We start from the raw sequence: 22561 nt of genomic DNA, 5'->3' as shown, positions 1-22561 counted from the left end.
TACCATATTCACATACATCTGATGGTCTGGCTATCATGAGTATTTGTGTCACATTTTGAAAGGTCACACATTTTAATTTATGTTGCCACACATAGTGACCTCACAGTCATTTAAACAACTACCTTTTACCCCACAGAATAGCTGTAGCCAGGATTTTGGAAATGTTTAAGTTGGGATGTCCAAAGACCCAAAGCAAAACCCCACTTACCTAAGACATGTTTGATTAGCCACAAATTTATTTTAATTTATGATCACTTTGATGGCAGAAACTGGTGGCAACAAGTGCATCAGTTTCACTTGTGTACAGAGTCACACAGAAGGGGGTGACGCTGTACAACATCCTTCAGTGTTAATGATGAGCAATGATTACTTATTAAAACAACATAAATAAATACTGCATTTGTTGTTGCTTTAGTAAAAAAAAAATAGCCTGTTGTCTTTTTTTTGTATGCAACCATTGAGAGAGAAAAAATACAAGTGGCCAGCAACATGACTTGAGAAATATATTGATCTAAAATAGCTAATGTTGGAGTAAACTTCCTTGTAATGCCTGAGGAATGTGTTTAGTAGGAGAGAGAGAGAGAGAGAGAGAGAGAGAGAGAGAGAGAGAGAGAGAGAGAGAGAGAGAGAGTGAATAATGATTCTGAACTCTTTATTATTTATTTTATATGCTGCCCTTCCTAATTAAAAAAACAAACGATCAAATATAATCAATAAGAGAAATCAAATATTTTTATTTCAGAAATGTTACAGTGACGTGTCGTTAGTGGCGCTGCAGTGACGGAGAACAGTGATGAGGAACACAATGTGCTGTGAGCGCTGGGTGAGGTCGGAACCTATTCGTGGACGCACTGGAAAGAGAGTTGTTTACAAACAACAAAGTGTCAGAAAAACACGAAATCGTTGCCGACAATTAGCAAATGTAGCACATTTCCTCAACAGCATGGAGGATCATAACAGTCTTTAGCGAATATAAATGACATCCTCGAGTGATATTTTCAGTGGTGAGTGACGCCGTATGTCCTTTAAGTTTCGTTTATCTGGCTGATGGACTGGTGTTTAAAGATTGTCTGGCTAAAACAGTGAGTTAACTAAAATGTAATAAGAGTGATCTAACCGTACTAGGCTAACAGCTAGTGCCATGCTACTCGCTTCAACCTGACGTTACTCAGTTAACAGCTGTTGCCAAACTGTATGTGTGAAAGTTTCCATCCAGGTGTTAAAAAGACATCTAAGGAAATGTGACCAGATATCTCACACTTAAATGAACTGTTTCTGGACTTTGACATTAACAACATAAGCATATAGTGTGGTTCACAATAGCATTGAGAATAGGTTGCCTGAAGAGCTTAATAGATATTGGAATCAGCTTCTAATAGCCATTAAAATAACCCTCAGTGACTATACAGCAGGTGTATCAGAAGTAATTATTATGAACATTTAAATGACACAGTGTTGTGTAGACTATGGTTGCAGCAAAAGATGATATCTTATTATCACCATTACTTTCATTATTGATGAATCTGTCAACTATTTTCAATGAAGTGATTTGTCACAGTTCTCTGGTTTCATTTCTCCATGGATGTTATACTGTCAGTGCATCATGCAAGTAATACTTTATTACTCTTTTCACTGAAGGATGTTGGCAAGAAAAAAATAATTGGTCTTATGGATGTGCCAATTTTAGATGTGTGGGCATCCTCGCATGTGTCACATAGTTTATTCATTTGATTTATGTATTTATTAAAATCATGCTCTGCTGGTATCTACAGTGTCTGTGGGGGCAGTGATATAAAGCTGAGCAGGTGCAGTCTCTAAGTTACAAAGAGGTGTTGGCTGTGGGCAGTCGGCAGGACACATGGCAGAGGAAGGCAACAAGCTGACACTGAGGCGCCTGGAGGCACCAATCCACAAGTTCATTAAAGTGGCTCTACCCACGGACCTGGAGAGGCTGCAGAAACACCACAATAACATACTGAAGGTGACGGCTGAAATCTGGCTGGACACATGATTGCACCCTCACATCCACACTCTCACTTGCGGTCCACAGATGGATAACAGATAGTTTCTCTTTCATTTTCGCAGTACCAACAAAGCCAGCAATGGGACCGGCTTCATCTGGAGCATATTAACGCCAGCAGAACTGTTCAGGTATAAGATAACACTCTGTAAACCAATGTATAGTTGTGTGTGTGTGTGTGTGTGTGTGTGTGTGTGTGTGTGTGTGTTATATTACCCGAGTCAGAGCCTGCCAGACATGTGAATGTGAGCATTGATTGGTTGATGATGTGACTCACTGCCTCTCAAGATTCCTGAACAAGCATGACCCTGCAACTGTATCATACATTTTTGTCTCAAATTGTCAGGACACTTAGGAGCCTCAGTTCTGGACAAACTTGACTGATTTGTGGCGGTTTAAAGTGAAACCCAGTGGTAAGACACCGAGTGGTGTCTTTATCCAGTTAAGTATATGAGTGAACGAGAGAACTGTCCACTGTTTTACAGCCTTCTTGAACTGATGTATGACCAGAGAAACTGAGCTCTGCCTCACCACGATGAGCAAAGGGAATATTGCTTGACAAAAAACTTTCTCAACATTCTGTGTTTACTCAACACAAGGTCCAACGTACTTGCTGTACGTTGACTCCTTTTTATTATGTGAACAAAATTCCTCTCTAAAGTCACATGATAACATCTAAAACCATCTCCATGATAACTGAGCCACTCCATCTGATGAGGAGAGCAAAGAGATGAGGTTGAATGCAATATAATAAATCAGTCAAATCTGTGAATATAGAATAAGCTTGTCCAGAAAAAAACATATGCAGACATATGAAATGCACAAAAAGACTGGATCAGTTAACAACTAAAGGAACTCTGTATAGAAATTCACTCTTGAAAATCAGGGCAAGAAAAGAGCTGTTACCAAACCTCAAATGGACCGTCTCATGTGTGTGTGTGTGTGTGTGTAAGTACTTGCGGCCTTGTTCACATGGTGGGTGTGAAATGTCTCAGAGGATGTTGTTGCCTGGAAGCTGTCATGTCTCAGAAGGTGAAATAACTCCAAACAGGCACAACCCATCCTCTCACCATTACCCTGCAAAACTCCAGGGAGACACACAGAGTGCTTTACCATGTCTTCATGGTGGTAATCCAGAGTAGGGGTTAGTCTACTCTGCTTTAGATGTGTGTGTGTGTGTGTGTGTGTGTGTGTGCGCTTATATTGCATAGCATAGATAGATAGAATATCTGCTACTGAGAATGTGTTTGGTTGATCTATGTGTTTGAGCATTGTACACTCACGGTTAATTTGCAGGCTGACCGGTGCCTGCCCTGACTGTCTCTGCGTTAATTAGTGTGTTTTTCAGTTTTATGCACACAAGGACGAGTGTATGCATGTATGTTTATTCATGTTGTGTAATTAGCCGAATGTGTTATCGGCAGCGTGTTGACCCCCTGAGCCCCGGTCGGGCTGCAGCCTGGAGGGCTGATGACTGGGATGTAATCCTCCTGTCACCCTCAGGGCACGGTGGGATGAGGGGCCTTGTGGTCCCCAGCCTCATATCTGAACCTTATTAAGCCCACACCCCAAAGCACGCACAGACACGCATTTCCCACCACTAGAACAGTTTATTGGAATGCTGAACCTGTCAGCATGAACATGAACTAGTATTTTTGGCTGAAGATTTATAAGTTATGTGTAGAGTTGTTCATAAATGTTATAGTTTAGGATCCAATTGATTTTATTTCCTCCTGTTTAAATACTTTACTTGTATTTCGATGTGGTGTCATACATTTATATTATTTTTGAATGGCTTGTTAACTTGTGTATCTCGTCTCATCTGTATCTTGCATGTTTTTGCAGTGAGGGCTCGATGTTACCACAGGTTTTTTGCATCCCAGTGCCATACATTTCATCCATTGTTTGTCTGTCCCTCTCTGAAAATGTCCTGACATCACGCTGCTTCTTTTCTGTCTCCCTGCAGCAGTTGAGAGCTAACGTCAGAGAGATGGAGAAGCTGTGCACCCGGGTTCGTGCTGAAGACGCTGACGCTTTGGAAGCGCTCATCAGGCCAGTCAGAGATCGGGCATCAGCCGCCGCACAAGACTTCCTGCGTTTGCACTCTAACCCCATGCCTCAGCCGGCGCCAGCAACACCACCTGCAGCTCAGCCATCCAGCTGTGTGTCCAGCAGTTGCCAAGCTGATGACAATATGTGCGAGCAGCCAGTGTCTAGCAGGCAAATTCAGCTACACCTTCCAGAAATCCCTGCTGATCAGAGTGCGGCTGAGTCCTGGGACAACCTGGAGGAGGTATGAGGGCTGGACCCTAACATACAGTCTGGATATCATATTCTATTTAACATGTATCTTAAATTCATAGTAAAGTATTTTTCAAACTAAACTTTGCTTTACTGTTGTTATAGACACTTATTTTTGATACGTGGGTTCAAGGTGTGCAGCGTACTCTTGGTATGCAAAACAAGGTTTTAGTTAAAGTGAGCTTTATTTCCTCATGTAAAATAAAAAAAATATTGGATTTAACATGGACAGGCACTGACCAAATCTTGTGTTGTAGCATCATGCTTCATGTTAATTATATTATATATTATATTACATTTGTCTTTCTCTGTCTCGTCCATGTGATTCTAAACAAAGGAGTTGAATGTATTATTTCAGCCTATAATACACATTAATATTCACGTTCATTAGTCAACCCAAACACTGACAGTTTGGACATACTGTTGCTGTAGATCTGAGTGATAAGCATCACAATGAAATAAATGTGGGGATTTTTTTCTCTCTCAGGATCTGAAGGAACTGAGTGGTTTGGTGACGGAATTTTCTCTGCTCGTCCATGTGAGTATGAACACACAACTCCACTGTGTACTTCCTGGCTGCTACATTCACGTTTCTCTATCTACATGTGTGCAAAGCTACCCCCGTGAACGAGAACAATGTGACGGAGGCAGTTTGCCTATAGCGTTTTCAGGAAGTGGTGCGTATTTGACCGTGTGCGCTTGTGTTGCCTGGTAAAGCTCCTCTGAGAGGAGGTTACACAGATCGGCTCAGGACTACCGCTGGGGCCCCAGAGGCCCTTCACCAAGGCAGGAGGAGAGATTGAGGAGTAGACGAGGGCGAGAGGGAGGATTTGGGGGAGGACGCCGGGTTGTCCACAGGGGGAGAGGTGGGGAACAATGGATACATCGGAGCAGGTGGAGAAGAAACGGCTCAGATTATCACTCTATCCTCAGGGATAGAAAAAGAGAAGCAGGGAGGCCGAGCGAAGGAGAGATTAACAGTGAAAAAGAAAGAGACAGAAAGTGAAGATGTAGTTAGGTTAAACATTTTTTTTTAAAAAGGCAGGGTGGGGGGAGGGTTGGGGGGAGTGCAGAGAGCATAGACATGTTGTTGTGGTGTCTCAAGGGTGAAAGACACCGTTAGGGGAGTAATATTCCAGCTCTCAGCCACAGTGGAAATACTGAGTGAGTGTGTGGTTGTGTCTGTACATGCGTCACGTTAGTGGCTGTTCCGGTGTCTGTGTTCTTACCGGTATGTTTGTTCTTTGTGTGTCTTCTAGGGCCGCACAATTATGAGCTCAGCTTGTGATTGTACCGTGTAAAACTCACAAATACAGTCTTAAAATTACTAAATGACAATTGCTTATTTAGTTTGATAAGAGGCTTGTAAAAAAGTTAATATTTTCAATTTATTGAAATTAATCACTATAGCTTAAAAACAGAGGATATTATAATATAAACAAAAACAATTAAGCAAAATTCTAGTTTTTTACTTCCTAAATGATTAAAGTTTTACCAAAACTGGAATAGATTGATTTTCCGTACATGCACACATCAATTAATCAAAAGGTTATTATGAGCACCATTGTGCACCACTTCCACCATAGATAATTATCAAATTTGGCTGCTTTTAAACTTCTCATATTAGAAGTCCATGAGATCATGAGCTAAGATTAAATAAGAAATAGGACAAATAAAAACAAAGTCCATTTAATGGCGCTTTAAATCAAATTCTACAATTTTCCTCAGCAGATGTCCAGTTGTCATGGATTTGTAGGTGTTAAATATATCTTCTTTTGAGCCAATAACTGTTGAAGGGACCTTGGAATGAGACCAACTAATGTTTTAAAAGTTAAGAATACACTTAAATGTTTACATGTTCTCTAAATTTCCACCAAAACTCCTGAACATATTCAAAATGTATGACCACATTATTGGAAAGAAAATTAATCCGAAACGGCTGCATTTGTCATCTTCTTTCTTTTATCTATTATTATGTTTTATTGTCATATATTGTCATTTTAGGCCTTTATTAGATAATAACAGGAAACGAAGGAGTGAGAGATGCAACAAAGGTACCTGACTGAACTTGAACCGGGGATGTTCCTCACTTTACTCATTTTCTCAAACGGGAGGATTGACGGCTTTTTCCTGTATCATATAAGAGCAAACTGAATGTCTTTGGGTTTTGGGCTGTTAGCCAAATAAGACAAAACATGTGAAGATGGCACCTTGGACTGTGGAAAATTATAATGGGCATGTTTCACAGGTTTATCGAGAAAATAATAAGCAGAGGAATTAATAATGAAAACAATTGTTAGTTGCTGCTCAATCATAATCTTGGTGAAACTGCTGCTTTTAAGGGAGGAAAAAAAAAGTGCTCTAGTTGTTGTTTGGTCACTGTGTCCATCCAGCCCTCACATGGAGAGAGACAGCTGCCTCTCTGAATATTTCATGAGATCTACACAATACCACCCACACACACGCACACACACTCACTCACTATGACCCCCCCCCCCCCCCCCCCCCCAGTGAAATCTCCTTTGAATATACCTACAACGTCCACACACACTCATTCACGCCCTTCCTGTGTTAACTTGTGCCGGAGACCAGAATTTGGAGAGATAAAAGAAAGCTTAATACACAACAGGTGGTAGTCTTTCACATTTGTGTGTATCTGTAGGTGAATGTGCTTACTTGAGTGTGTGTGTGTGTTAATATGTGTTTGTGTGTGCATCAGTCCCAGCAGGAGAAGATTGACAGCATAGAGGACAACGTCAACACAGCCGCTGCCAACGTGGAGGAGGGGACCAAGAGCCTGGGGAAGGTGTGTATGTTTGTGTGTGTGCGTGTGTGTGTGTGTGTGTGTGTGTGTGTGTGTGTGTGTGTGTGTGTGTGTGTGTGTGTGTGTGTGTGTGCGTGTTTGGGAGATGGGGAGATCGATGGCACTTTGCCTCCCAGCCATTCCACAGCATTTGTCCCTATTGATCCATTCGAATACGGAGGAAAGCTGCAATTAAGGAAATAGAGAGAGGAGAGGGATCGAGAGGAGTGGAGGGGAGGAAGCGTGATAGAGAGGTAGGATGAGAGGGGTGACAAGAGAGGGTCTGTGCATTTGTGTGTGTGTAGCATTAAGGAGGGGTTTGAATGACTGTTTAATAGTTTTTCAGGAGCAGCATTCGGCCTTCCAAAATCAATTCAGGACATGACACACTGAGTGTTACTCCGAAGGACAACTCAGTGCCCTCCTTCACACATACTACACACTTGAAATGTTGAACTTTTTGTCTGTAATACTCAGAATGAATCACCTGTTTTTGTTAATCTACAACACACACATAAGTGCAAACAGATTTCTACCAAGGATTGTGACCTTTTCTAATTGTCCAACTGTCCACAGTGTCCATGAGCATCAGCACACATGGAAATAAAACTTGGATTAAACCATCTGCTAAATTAATGTAATTTAAAACCCAAATTGTATAGGTTGATACCAATAAAAGGTATGTGCAACGACCCTTTAACAGTTTGAACTTTAGTCCCAACGTTTCTGAAATAAATGCTACAAATAATAAAATATTCTTTTGAAATGGTTATTTTAAATTGAATTCACCCAATTGGCAGCGGTAGCAAAGGTTGCCCTCTCTGTGAGGTTGCTGGTAGATGTAGTGGGCTGCACATTAGACGGGGGTGTGTGGAGAGATAAAGCAGATGAGAGGGGTGTTAGATGTTTTAACGTGTTTGAAAGCTTGTAATCTGTCATCAGGTCAAACTGCATCACACACACACACACACACACACACACACACACACACACACACACACACACACACACACACATTTCCTCCTGCCTCTACAACCTGTGCCCAGAGTCCTTTTAACTCGGCTCAGATGAAATTAAAATTCCCTCAACTGCCACAGGGGTGGGGACAAGCAATGCTCGCTTTTGAACTAGAATAATTTAACGGTGAAGTGTTAATCAAGTGTGTGTCCCTGCGCGCGTGTGTGTGCGTGTGTGCCTGTGCCATTAATTGTCATCAGCAAAGAGCACCTTCCAGTCTGATGATAACAGCTGTAATAACACACAGGCCACATCTCTCTGATTTCTCTAAATGGATAGAATGAAAACTCTTTGATGCAGCAATGGAAATGTTGATTTACATTTACACATGCAGGCTTGTTTGTTGGTCGATCATGAAAGGATAGACACGTCCAAACTCTATCGCAGACTGTCTTGAAACCACAAAGTGCTTATGACTCAAAAGGTGCATGTATGTGGATGTTAAATTAAACTAGAACATACAGTTAGGTCCATAAATATTTGGACATTGACACAATTTTCATCATTTTGGCTCTGTACACCACCACAATGGATTTTGAATGAAACTATCAAGATGTGCTTTAAGTGCAGACTTGCAGCTTTAATTTGAGGGTATTTACATCCCAATCAGGTGAACGGTGTAGGAATTACAACACATTTTATATGTGGCCCCTCCTTTTTAAGGGACCAAAAGTAATTGGACAATTGGCTGCTCAGCTGTTCCATGGCCAGGTGTGTGTTATTCCCTTGTTATTTCATTGACAAGGAGCAGATAAAAGGTCTAGAGTTCATTTCAAGTGTGGTATTTGTGTTTGGAATCTGTTGCTGTCAACTCTCAATATGAAGTCCAAAGAGCTGTCACTATCAGTGAAGCAAGCCATCATTAGGCTGAAAAATCAAAACAAACCTATCAGAGAGATAGCAAAAACATTAGGTGTGGCCAAATCAACTGTTTGGTACATTCTTAAAAAGAAAGAACGCACTGGTGAGCTCAGCAACACCAAAAGACCTGGAAGACCACAGAAAACAACTGTAGTGGATGACAGAAGAATTATTTCCCTGGTGAAGAAAAACCCCTTCACAACAGTTGGCCAGATCAAGAACACTCTCCAGGAGGTAGGTGTATCTGTGTCAAAGTCAACAATCAAGAGAAGACTTCACCAGAGTAAATACAGAGGGTTCACCACAAGATGTAAACCATTGGTGAGCCTCAAAAACAGGAAGACCAGATTAGAGTTTGCCAAAAAACATCTAAAAGAGCCTGTACAGTTCTGGAACAACATCCTATGGACAGATGAGACAAAGATCAACTTGTACCAGAATGATGGTAAGAGAAGAGTATGGAGAAGGGAAGGAACTGCTCATGATCCAAAGCATACCACCTCATCAGTGAAGCATGGTGGAGGTAGTGTTATGGCGTGAGCATGTATGGCTGCCAATGGAACTGGTTCCCTTGTATTTATTGATGATGTGACTGCTGACAAAAGCAGTAGGATGAATTCTGAAGTGTTTCGGGCAATATTATCTGCTCATATTCAGCCAAATGCTTCAGAACTCATTGGACGGCGCTTCACAGTGCAGATGGACAATGACCCGAAGCATACTGCGAAAGCAACCAAAGAGCTTTTTAAGGCAAAGAAGTGGAATGTTTTGCAATTGCCAAGTCAATCACCTGACCTGAATCCAATTGAGCATGCATTTCACTTGCTGAAGACAAAACTGAAGGGAAAATGCCCCAAGAACAAGCAGGAACTGAAGACAGTTGCAGTAGAGGCCTGGCAGAGCATCACCAAGGATGAAATCCAGCGTCTGGTGATGTCTATGGGTTCCAGGCTTCAGGCTGTCATTGACTGCAAAGGATTTGCAACCAAGTATTAAAAGTGACAATTACATTGATGATTATGTTAGTTTGTCCAATTACTTTTGGTCCCTTAAAAAGGAGGGGCCACATATAAAATGTGTTGTAATTCCTACACCGTTCACCTGATTTGGATGTAAATACCCTCAAATTAAAGCTGAAAGTCTGCACTTAACGCACATCTTGATTGTTTCATTTCAAATCCATTGTGGTGGTGTACAGAGCCAAAATGATGAAAATTGTGTCAATGTCCAAATATTTATGGACCTAACTGTATCTCTTCTTCCTGTCTCTCTCTAGGCGGTTGGCTACAAGTTGATGGTGCTGCCGATGGCCGGCGCGTTGCTGGGCGGTGTGCTAGGAGGTCCACTCGGCCTGCTGGCTGGGTTCAAAGTTGCGGGGGTGGCTGCGGCTCTGGGAGGGGGGGCCCTGGGGTTTGCAGGCGGCAACCTGGTCCAGAAACACCGCAAAGCCCGAGTGGATCTACAGATGAAACAACTGACTGCACCGCCTCCAGAACCAGAGTCAAACAAGGACAAATGACCCAACTGTTCTGGTTCGGCCTCTGACTCCAGAGTCCCGAGTAATCACGAGGCTCCAGTGTTGACTGACCATTCAGACGCACAAACTAGAACTCAGGCGGTGTCACAATGCCTTAAAGAGACTCAACATAAAATGTCGCCAGGCTTTGCCGTCGACATGCACTGTTGTAAAACAATTCTGCGTTAACAGCTTGATGTTCGGGTGCGAGTGGTTTGTCTGTGAGGACATTCATCTCAGTTTATACACACAACTGACTTTTTAGTTGTTTTCACTACATATTTTAGGGTCAGCAGGACATCACATCTCTTAACTAAAAATAAATATTTGTCACCAAATAAATTAATTGAACACCTCAAACATTGTCAAATGCCATCACGAAAGCCTCAGTTATACTTTCTGCAAGGATGGTGTGACGTCACTTTGGCAGTGTGAACCAGTCACGCCGTTTATTAGGACATTGTTTATTCCTCAAGATAGCATCTTTTTTTTCATATTATTTCTCACCAGTGATTGCGTCTGTGATCATGCCTCAATATTCCTTTATGCAGAAAATAACATCCTAACATGAACAGCTGCACTACTGATGATTACAATGATATATGGAGATAAACATGTGGTGGTACATTCAATTAAAGTGGATATGCTTCAATGTTTGCATAAATTATACTGTTTATAGATACTGACCTGCTTTTGCAACGTGTGAGAGCAAAACTGCACATAAAGCACCAAAGTGCCACTGTCCAGGTCACTTCAGGGACTGGAGTGGAACAACCTGCCATGTATTGATTATACCGCAAATAAAACGTTTCTTTTCAATAATGTCATTCATTGGATAAATATCAGAGGTCAGCGGGACCCGACATATAAAGCATCAGACAACACAGTATTCTGTAAAATGTTTTTTAATTTACCTTTTCATTATTTTATTTTTTTTACTCTTCTTCCCCTCTGAGATGACTGTTTTTTAGAAATGGCCTCACGCCCCCCCCCCCCCCAAGTTGCTCTTCTGTATGTGGGCTGATATGTCACTATGCAGGCATCTGGTGGCCTCTATGGAAGGGCATGGATGCACAGTACAAACGTAGCAATGGTTCCCCACGCTCTTAATCTGGATTAATTCAAGAGGATCTCAAGGAACTGGATTTATACCAAAACCTCAAAGACATATAAAGAGACAAAACCAGTTTTAAGAGAAGTTGTATAAAGTGGCGGCCTGTAAATTTCCACCGTTCATCGCATGGGTTTTCCCCTCTTGTCTCGGCTTTTTAAAGCACTGGGAAGGACGTCTTTTCTCCCCCGGCATGATGACACATTTGACAACAGGTAACAGCAAAAACAACAGCATTTCATAAATTCAGAATAATTTGAAAGTACATCATTGCAAAAAAAAAAAAATAATCCTCCTTGATTCCTGGGAGCACAACTCCGAGGTGTTACGGCAAATACTGTGCCTTTAAAAAGGTATCAAGCCCCCTTTGACTATGAATGTTTTACAGTAGTGGAGGTAATCAGCATTTTAGCCACCGAGCAGAAAAACAAAAGACGCTCAGATTTCTTGGGTACAAAATTGAAGAAAAAAAATCCCGATTGCACAAGTTTTCATGACCTTCAAGACGATACGTAACAGGCACCTTTGGCAACAGTTACAGTCTGAGGTCTACTTCAATTGGCCTGTAACAGTTATACACTAATTATTTCACACTTCTTTTAAATGCTGTGTAGATTCGGCATAATGTTTGGGGTTGTGGATAAATATCTATAGCTGTACGTTTTCTCCAGGATTTCTCTGCACTTTTGCTGCATAAATATAACCTTCCACCATCACACGCCACCCAGGGCCGGCTGCCGAGAAGCCTCCACACAGCATGCTGCTGCCACCACCAGGCTTCATGGTAGGGATGATGCGCTTTTTGGTGTTTTGTAGTTTTAGGCTTTACTAAACACAGAATTTAGTATCATGGTCAGAAGGCTCATTCGCCTTGACATTGCTGGTATTTTCTGTTGATTGGAGAAAAAAACAAAATCCTAATTACAGCCACTGTGATTCAGGGTTGTAAAACAGTGACGCATTAAAAAGGTCCGAGGGGGCAATACTTTTTATAAGCACTGTAAGAGACATGATCTAGAACCATTTAGTACCAAGGAGAGAAGGGGTGCATCTCAATAGGCTGGAGTAGCTCAGTCTCTTTATCTTCTGTGACGAGTCATGGTTTAAAGTTGTGTGACCACTACCAATCATTTTTCTATTCCTTTTGAATGTGTGTGGAGAAGATATGGAGATAAAGCTACTTCAAACAGGTATATTGTTATAACTTACAAATTTACAAATGGATTAAACTAGAGTTGGTCATATTGAGATGCAGCCATGAGGTCAGAGAGACTAAACAACAAGCGTCTCCTATCAGACAGGCTGAACTGGACTACCCACAGATAAGAACCTTACGACTGAAGTGAGGGAACTGCTCTGTTAGTTTTCACTACAAAAAGCCGGAATAAAGAAAGGAATAAAATAAAGAAAACTCTGCATTTAATTTAGACCAAAAATGAGACTCCCATGTAGCACAAACATATTTACAAGCTCCAAAAAAATAAAAGTAAAAACACTTCTTTTGATGTCCTATTGCCCCTAACACCCGCCCACACACAATTTCTTCTTTACCCCCCCCTTCCTTTTGATCCAAAATAAAAACTGTACGTGAAAGAGTTATGAAAATATAGGTTATTCCAACATGGTTGTGTCGTGGACTGTACTCCTCCTGTTCTTCTTTTTCCTCCTCCTCCTCCTCCCCCTTCATTCTCCTCCTCTTCTCTTTATCTCTCTCTTCAGTAAGGGTGTTGGGTGTTGCTGTTCTGTCCCGTTGCCTGTCCCGTTGCCTGTCCCCCCCCCCCCCACCACCTAACCCTGGGGCATGGCATTGAGTCACAGGATCGCTGAAAGGCTGCTGAGGTCACAGCTCGTCACGGTCCCGACTGAGGATGGTGTAGCGAGTCTCGCTGGGCGCCAGCTTCTGGAATGAGCTCTCTGGAGGGCTGCTGGCCACTTCCCCTCCCGTCTCCTCCTGAGGGTAAAAGCCAGAACAAACAGTGTTCACATGACGCAGTAAAATAAACTCTCAGTGGCTCCGTGCTGGTGTGTGCTGACGCTGCTGTCTGACCTGTCCTGGCGTACTGTCCGTGGGATCAGGACCGTGGTGAAACTCTCTGTGTAGCTTTCCAGAGTGAAGGTCCAGCACAAACTGCCTCAGCTTGCCAGGGATACTAGAAGAAAGAAACACATTGGACATGCAACAACATTTTTGTATCCTTATCCAAAATCTCTTATTTTTTTCTGGGAGGCTTGTTCATGCAAGTGGTTGTAAAAACAATTCAGTTTAAAAAAACCCAGATCAAATGTTTTGATAATTTCATTCTGATCAGTGCCCCCTATTCATGAAGGTCTGCATTTGTGAAATTGTATCATTAGCTAAACAGCTACTAAGATGTAGAAATCTTATTGCCAAATCAAGCCAATAAAATCATAGAATCTAAAAAAATTAAAAGCCATGATGATGATACAGTGTGACCTGAATATTAAGTTAATTTAAGTTATCTATCTTTATGTCAGTAGATTTCCGTAACACAATTCATTCAGATTGAAGCATTAGGATTCTTAGGTTCCTTTTTGTTTTTTGTCTGTACATGACTTGTACAACAGGGCTGGACCACTCGTGAATTTCATTAGCACTAGAAAATTCATAACTCATAAGTGGCTCTTAATAGCCCATTTGACAAAGGCATTCCAACACACGAAGTTCAGAAATATAGTTGATGTGAGAGTAAACCGCTTGTGGTAGCAGCAGAGGACATTGTCCCTGCGGGCGTGTCGTGAAGCAGCATTAATCCATATCAAGTATGCTTATTAACGACAGGTCATGAGCTGTTGTCATATCACAGAAGCGGAGCAGGTCCCCAGTCAACGCTAACCCTGTGTGTCAGAGCATGCAGACACACACACACACACACACACACAAATATATGTATGTATGTATGTATGTATGTATGTATGTATGTATATATATTTATATATAACATACATTGTGCTAATGTAATTACAAGCTGTGTGCCACATGCGGGGTTGATGTGATGCAATTAGGTTGTGGAGGGCTGGTCAGTCCTCAGGGCTTCAGTCTATCTGATCAAACTCTGATTGGGGACTGGGGGAGGCCGAGAGGTGGGGATGGGGAGGCAGAATAAATAAGATTAAATTAGATTAGACTGGATTAGTTTAGCACTTATTGCACGTGCCAAATCATGTCACATTAGCTCCGGTGTCCTGGCCCATTCATAAAGGACAGATTTTAGGAGGTGTGACATTTCTCTGTTGTTTGAGTGCACAGTGGATTATGGTTTGTGTGTGTGTGTGTGTGTGTGTGTGTGTGTGTGTGTGTGTGTGTGTGTGTGTGTGTGTGTGTGTGTGTGTGTGTGTGTGTGTGTGTGTAATGAATGAAATGTAATGGGATTAATTTAGGGAGATTTCGTTAGGAACATTTTCATATACGGTGTCAGTATCAGGCAATAATTGCTCAAAAATGTCCTAAAGATTGCTGAATATATCAGAGTAATTTGACATGTGGGTGATTCATTTGTTAATTTCAGCATTTGTGTTTTCACTTATATTTGTCTTTCTTTTTGCATGAAAAAAAATCACCAGCCAATCACTATTTTTCAAAAAAATATTAAAAAGGGAGATGCACACATGGTGGTATCGCAAAAAAAATAAAAAATAAAATGTATTGGTATTGTTTGACAACAGAATTAAATGATTTATCAGACAGTTCGACAAGGACATTTCTAGGCAATGCTGTATGATGTATGCACAAGCAAACAGTCTCTTACGCAAGTTTGGTATGTGTACAGATACAGTGAAGATGTCTCTGTTCAGAGCATATTGTACACCACTCTACACTGCACACTTGTGGTCAAACTACAGAAAGAAGAGCTTACAGAGACTTCAAGTAGCTTATAATGACGCCATGAGGATACTGCTAAAGAAACCGAGATGGAGTAGTGCTAGTGGAATGTTTGTGGCTGCAGGAGTCAATACCTTCCAAGCTGTTTTGAGAAATCTCATGTACAAATTCATTAGTCGACTTAATGACTCTGAAAATGACATCATAGTTGTTTTAACCAACATAAGGCTTAGTAGCACACGCTACCAGTCCCAGCTGTGGCGACATTGGTACAGCTGTCTCTTTGTAAGGCATTGCTAGGCCTATGTACTTTTACTGTTTGTGTATGTCATTTTATGTATTTGTCTCTCTGGACCCCGAGTCTGAAATAAAGTCTATCTATCTATCTATCTATCTATCTATCTTATAATATTGTGCATATTTAAGGACCATATCGCTGCACACATACAGTTCATTTTAAAGAGAAAGTGGAAGGTGGTACTCACTTGAGGTCTTTAAAGTCGGGGTAGACATACATGTGTCTGAATGAGTCTATAGCAATAACGGGACAGTCAGCGGGAGTTTTCTGGATATGCAGCAGAGGATGCCGGAACTTCTCACAGTCTGCGTGCAGGAAGTTTATAGACCCTGAAGAGGAGACACCAAAGTCATGAACACCACTTCTGTAGACAAGACCGTTCAGCTCATGAGCAATGATCGGAAAACAAAGTGCCACGAACACACAGCCTCACCTTTCTCGCTGATGAGCTGGCGAGCCACTTCATGCTGGAACTTCTCTAAACTCTCTGCGTCTTCTTTAACGTGGAATAAGATGAGGAAAGGGATTCCTTCTTCAGTCAGCTCCTGAAAAGACACAAATACAAATACACACACAAAGTGTCAAAGACAGATGGAGTCAGGGCCTTTCCGTGGCTCAGCAGATGGACGACCCACACAGACTCCATAAATACCCTCCAGGCTGTTTTTGTGAGTGTAAATAATTCTTATGTACATCTAGATATCCAGATTTATACATTTAATATCAGATCAAAAAAAGCAAAAGGTCAAGCAGACAATGCTCTATAGAAAGCCGGCCGCAAACCTCTCCATTTTCAAAGGTGATCTCCCTGACCAGAGGCACGCACTTGTCCTGGGCCCAAGCGTAGGTCAGGTCGAAATTGCTGAGTGAGCCGAGGTAGACCATGTCAGGGACACTCTCCCCCACAGGCTTGTAGATTATGTTGTCTCCACTGAAGCGCTCGACCTCAGATACGGCACTATAAGAGCACAGCAGATAAGAAAAATGTAAAGATAAATAGAAACTGAAGAATTAAATCTAAGCCTAAATTAAAGATGGTCTCACCCAAAGGCAGCCAAGAATGTGCAGTCATCACGAAGGATGTTGGCAACTTTTTCATAAATGTGGTAGTTATCCGAGTCCCTTTGTTCAAAGTAAGCGATGACGTTTCTCTTGCTCCTCTGTTGAATAAGATATTATGAAAAATAAATTATACCGTTTCCTTTTCCTGTGAATGTGGCAATTTGCGATGTTTATTAGACACAGTATGTGTGTGTGTGTGTGTGTGTGTGTGTTTGTTTGTTTGTTTGTTACTCACAGCCAGAGTATTAACCTCCTCCATTGAGTTCATCTCTTTAACCGGGTCCACCTGCTGCTGGCGGATGAAGTCAGCGATGGCCGCCACCGACCTCTGACCCCTGTACTCCCTCTTCATCATCATCCCATTGCGGAACAACTTCAGCGTTGGATACTTGGTGATGCGGTACCGCTGGGCTATGTCCGCTACACAGCGAGGCAGGGGAGAAGTTAAGCAAAGAAGGACAAATCAATTGATGAAGAGGAAGAAGCTGAGTTAAAAACACAGGGGGAAGGGTGGATGAAGAGCGGAGCGGTGACAGAGACGGCAGTTAAAGCTCAGTCTGAAAACACTGCCTTCAGTCAGCTCCAAGCTCTGATCTCCGACATGAAAGCTGCCCCCTGCCAAGAGTAAATACTCTCTATACACGCACTGAATGAGAGCGTGTGTGCGTGTGTGTGTGTGCATGTGGCAGGTGTCAATCTCCCTGCGGGGTGTCTCTAAGCCTCCCGTCTTCACAGGAAGCAGCAGTTTTGTCATTAGTCTTCAAACAGTTTGCAGGTCATCAATAATTCTCTTTAATTTGCTTTATCTCAAAAGGCTGATGCTGGCGGTTTATGTTTCAGTGCTTTGGTGTCCAGGGCATCTATGTGTACATACGTGCATCAAATATAGTATGAGTGTGTGTGTGCGCATGTGTGCCTCTTTTCACCATAAACAACCGACAACCACCCCCCATATATTCATATTCATTTTAATCATGATTTGGGCAACAGATTAATCATCTAAGTAAGAAAACATAAATACATTTTCCAGTTTAAACTTTAAAATCACTTGTATTAGTTCACTTGTTTTTGTTTCACATTGTTATGAAATAAAAACTTTGGCTGTTTATCAAGTGAATAAATGGTTTAGCTCTGGTAACTTGTGTTGGGCATTTCTCATTATTTTCATGTTATAGGTTACACAAATTTAAAAAAAGATTAATAAGTGTGAAATGTTTAAATGTTAATTACATCTGTATGATATTTGGCAAAAAAGAACATTAAAAACAAATAAAAAAAAGGTACGTAACACTCACAATGTTGGTCACAGTCGACACGGGCAAACACCACCTGCTTGGTTTCAGGGAACTCCTCCCTTGCTATGTTAGATGATTCCTCAAAAATTGGATGGAGCATCTGACTGAACCTGCACCTGTAAAGCAGGGCAGGGGAAGCTGTGTGAGGCCAAAACCATTTCCATAATTTGAAAGGAAGTTATATTGACTTTTTCAGATCCATTGGACTTAATGTTGACATATTTGACAATGTTGGCAATTGATTTTTGCCTTTGACAATCCATCAATTAATTAGACCAAATGAGAATAAAAGAGACACACTATGTAAAAATCAACAAAATCTCTACTGCCGATGACAGTAATCTAATTATACCGTGTGACGTTCATAGGAACAGTCAGCATCATGAGCAAAACCCATTTGAACATCTATGACATCCAATGAAAAAGAGAGAAAGAGAGAAAAACGACACACTTACCAGTCTGCGTAAAAATTGACTAATGCCACTCCAGCATTATCTGCAAGGAAACACACAAACAGGAAATACATATAAGCCTCTATACATTACTAAATACACTCTTAAATGTATATTTTGTTTGTAAAACGTTGTGGTGATTAGGCTAATCAATCTTAAACCCCTTAGTTTTCTGTCAATGATGGATTAAAACAACACAAGAGGTTTAGAAAAGGTTTAAATGGTGCCAGCCATACTGTTTATCTGCATTTAACCAAAGCATCCAATACCAAAAGATTGTCCTACCAACAGTCTAACAAAGTGGATTGAAAACATTACATCTTTGGCAGAAGAAATAAAGATGGAAAAATTAATATCTCTTAAAGACAAGGGAGGACAAAATAGTTGAAAATGAGTATTAAACGAATAGTTTGACATTTTGGAAAATACGCTTGATTGTTTCCTTGCCAAGATCTAGATACAAGAGAAAGAAATACAAGATAATAAGCTGATTGGCCCCGTTTCCTGTCTTCATGACAGGCTAAAGCTTAGTTTATACTCGCCACAGTGAAGTCGGTGCGAGGGGCACGACGGCTCCGTAAGTGGCCACGACGCTTGGTTGTGCACCTCGGAATAGTTGTGACCTGTCACGCCCTATCACGCAACTGTCATAATTAGTTAACTGATAGGAGCACTATTTATATGTCATGGGATTATACAAAGAAGGCCAACTCGCCTTTAAATGCCATCTACAGAGGCTCGCGTTACGGCGCCAAGCGCAAATATAAACAAGTCTTGAAGTGTGATTCCTTACTTAGGACGTCATCAATGTTGCCTGAATCCAGACTGGTGATTTCTGCTTGTCCGGGAGTAGAGAGGCCCATCACCTGCAGGCACAGGAAGAGATAGATCAACGTTTAAACATAAAAACACATGCATGTTGGTTGAGACAACTTAACAACCTTTAGTTATTCCCAGAGGGAAAATCTACAACTAAAAAGACTTTGAAGTTGAGATGAAATAAAAAATGCCTTTTTAACCCTTTAAGATCACTACGCTGTTCATATTGTGCACACATTTAAAAATAAGAAAAAAGATTTTACTAAAATGTATTTTTATATTCTAATTCAATCATCTTCTAATAAAACAAAATATGAAGTGTGCTTACGTAAGCCAGTACCAACCAATTTAAACCAATAATATCATGAGATCCATCCATCAATCTGCAACTTTCAGCGACAAGGGAGGAGTGTGTGGAGCCACAGTCCTCTGTAGCTCCATATCACGCTACATTATGAGCCCTTCCACTTTTTACCGATTCAATCAAATGCGCATGATTTGATTTAAAAACCCTCTCATAACTCTACACTGCTCAAATATTCAGTTTCACCGAAGAATTAGTTATAGTACAGAAGCTAAAGACGCTCTAACTTCCATTTTTGATACTTTATGTCGCTAAAAAATGTGAAAAAACATGGAACGGTGGAGCAGCGTCCATTTGTTACAGTGTGTTGAGCCCACATATGTCTTAAGGAGGTCAAACTGCATCCGCTGTCATCTTTAAATGAATCAGCAGCTGATTATGAGCTCCACCTAGAATCATTCAACTCGTCACCTTAATGCTTAATTGAGGCTAATGTACTCTATTTCAATTCATATTCTTTCAGACACTATTTACTCTAATAATATGGCTATCAAACAAGGATACTGACACAATTTTATACAAACATCCTGTTTTGGAAAATTGACATTTTCTCTGACAACCAGAGAACCTGAGCTAGAACTATGCTCAGTAGAATTATGCTATTTTTGCAGACATCTTTTTTTCTTTCATGTACATCCCTCTCTGGATGAATTACAAAAAAATGAGAACATGGTGAACTTATTATGCACCAACAGGGGATTTCTGAGTTCCAGCTCTGATTTCAAAACTGTATAAAATAATTCTGTATGAAAGAGATCACCACAGAGACATTTTAAGGGCTCAAATGACATTCACTGGAGGGTGAAAAGGGGGAAAGAACACCAACGTTGTTGAGGTGCTGATTGCCAAATGAAAACAGAGGTAAAAATAAAAAAGGCATTTGTAGCCTGAATGAAATCATTGATTAAAAGGGTGTATGTTTAACAATGCCAACGTCATGAAAGAAGCCCAAAGAAGACTATATTGTCAAAACTAACAGTCTTTTAATAAATAATTGAATTGAGGCTGCAAATGCAATATGGCTCTACATCATCATGACACACACTGCACCTATTTAACATCAGCCACTGTAATAAACACCTAACATTGCACTGTTTTAGAAGTGTGCCTGTACTATCTCTATCTGCTGTGTTATCTTTTCTGACTCAACATCCTCTTCAAACAGGATATATGGTGATCGTCACCCTCCTCAAGGCTGTGACAAACATCAATTCAAGTTTTAAGACACGCCGCAAATTGTCAAACGGTGAAATAACCAGAGCCTGCAGTGCTAAATGCTTTGTTGGATAACCCTTGATATGTAACTGAACTTTAGTTCACACATAAACCAACAGTGGGAGTTTAACAGTCACTATCCTTCCCTTTGTTTAGTGTTGTTGAAGTGTTTCCTCATGTAAAAAAAGGGCTTATAATCAATTAAATGATTAATAATCTAATCTTTGAAGTGTCAAATTAGTTAAACGTATGTGTGGATGCATGAAAAATGGCCATAAAGGTGTCAGCAATTACTCAATTATCAATAATTATAATCATTATAATTATGTCGATTGACTAATCATTTAATAGACTTGTAATTTCAGCACAATATAAAATATTTCCTGATTTCCTTTTGGAAGTTAAACAGTATAAACGTTTATAGAACAATTATTGTGTATTTTTACCATATAAGCTGACACAGCTGCGTACTGATAACAAACGCCGCTGTTGCTGTGGTTAGACCGATGAAGACACTTCTCTTCCAACTCGGAGAGAAGTTTTAAGTTTTCATTTCAGGCCCAAAATTCTCACCACAGCGGAACAGTCACACTATGTCTAGTTCCGGGTTGTCAGCCAATAAGAATGAGCCACAACAGAGGAATTCTCCAACCGGCGAACACCATTCAGAGAGAGACGTACAGTCTGTGACAGATACACGAAGAGTCCCACAATAAATGTGTGCATCCGTACAATAACACACATAAAGCTCGATAAACAACCGTATACCAATGCATTCAATAAACAAAACCCCTTAAACTAACCATTCAAGCAGTTTATCTCGCTGCTGTCAATATGTGGTAACAGCTAATGCTAGCTCGATGCTTTATTTCTCCTCAACAAAGTTATTAAGTGTCCAACATACGCCCAGTTTTGATGTTACTGTCTGTTAAACAGCTGGATTATAAAATAGAGATACTGTTACTACAGCTAACGTTACTCATCACTACCGGTAAGTTGACATTGCAGCTGGATAATTTAATTAGTTAAGGGAGTCGTCTGGTGAAACCCAGTCAAAGGACAATGAACCTGATAAATAACAGCACTTCCAGCAGTGAGCGAGCTGCCCCGCTAGTCACCTTTAGCCACTTTAAAAGTCACGTCACATGCCAGAAGAGGCTCATCGGTTAGCTAGCCTGCTAACTGTGCAGCACCAGGCTAACTTAGCTAGCTTCACGTTAGCTTGCTGTTGTAAACGTAGTATTCAATGCATATTCCGAGGATGAGATACACATGCTTACCAGCAGCACACCCGTGAAGAAGCGGATATCGAGAGAGGGAGATATTGCTAGCAGTTTCATTGTAGTTTAGTTATTGGAGGTGGTGGTGGTGAATCTTCCCAGTTTGTCTCGACGCCGTTCTAGACTTCAGGCGGAAACCGACGTCGAACAATCTCACGGTGACCACGGAAACGCGAGTACACTTCCTGGCACCGCATGGCTTTGTGGGTAATGTCGTATTTTGAAATCGCCAAACAGCGGAGCTGGGTGAAGGGCCAAACTCCAACCATGGTGGTGTATTACTTTACAACACTTAACGGGAGTTGT

The 22561-nt window shown here is 41.1% G+C and overlaps 2 protein-coding genes across 2 annotated transcripts; one reads left to right on the top strand and one right to left on the bottom strand.

Moving 5' to 3' along the window:
• The first annotated feature begins 827 nt into the window (after positions 1-827).
• stx17 (syntaxin 17) lies at positions 828-10893 on the top strand. Its single transcript, XM_068735396.1, has 7 exons — positions 828-1004; positions 1773-1981; positions 2086-2151; positions 3987-4313; positions 4809-4859; positions 7041-7127; positions 10279-10893. Exons 2-7 carry the CDS (start codon positions 1859-1861, stop codon positions 10519-10521), a joined length of 897 nt encoding a protein of 298 aa, XP_068591497.1. The 5' UTR covers positions 828-1004; positions 1773-1858; the 3' UTR covers positions 10522-10893.
• Positions 10894-11405: 512 nt separating this feature from the next.
• erp44 (endoplasmic reticulum protein 44) lies at positions 11406-22391 on the bottom strand. The gene is made up of 11 exons (XM_068735395.1): positions 22256-22391; positions 19371-19443; positions 18581-18620; positions 18126-18241; positions 17066-17250; positions 16813-16928; positions 16552-16726; positions 16202-16313; positions 15956-16097; positions 13677-13779; positions 11406-13580 (listed from the first exon to the last, which is right to left on the bottom strand). Exons 1-11 carry the CDS (start codon positions 22313-22315, stop codon positions 13470-13472), a joined length of 1233 nt encoding a protein of 410 aa, XP_068591496.1. The 5' UTR covers positions 22316-22391; the 3' UTR covers positions 11406-13469.
• Positions 22392-22561: the final 170 nt, after the last annotated feature.

This window comes from Cebidichthys violaceus, unplaced genomic scaffold, assembly GCF_023349555.1.
Source record: "Cebidichthys violaceus isolate CVI_PGR_0920_01 unplaced genomic scaffold, fCebVio1.0.p SCAF_7, whole genome shotgun sequence".
Classification (NCBI taxonomy): Eukaryota; Metazoa; Chordata; class Actinopteri; order Perciformes; family Stichaeidae; genus Cebidichthys; species Cebidichthys violaceus.
This window is presented reverse-complemented; position numbering and strand designations above follow the sequence as displayed.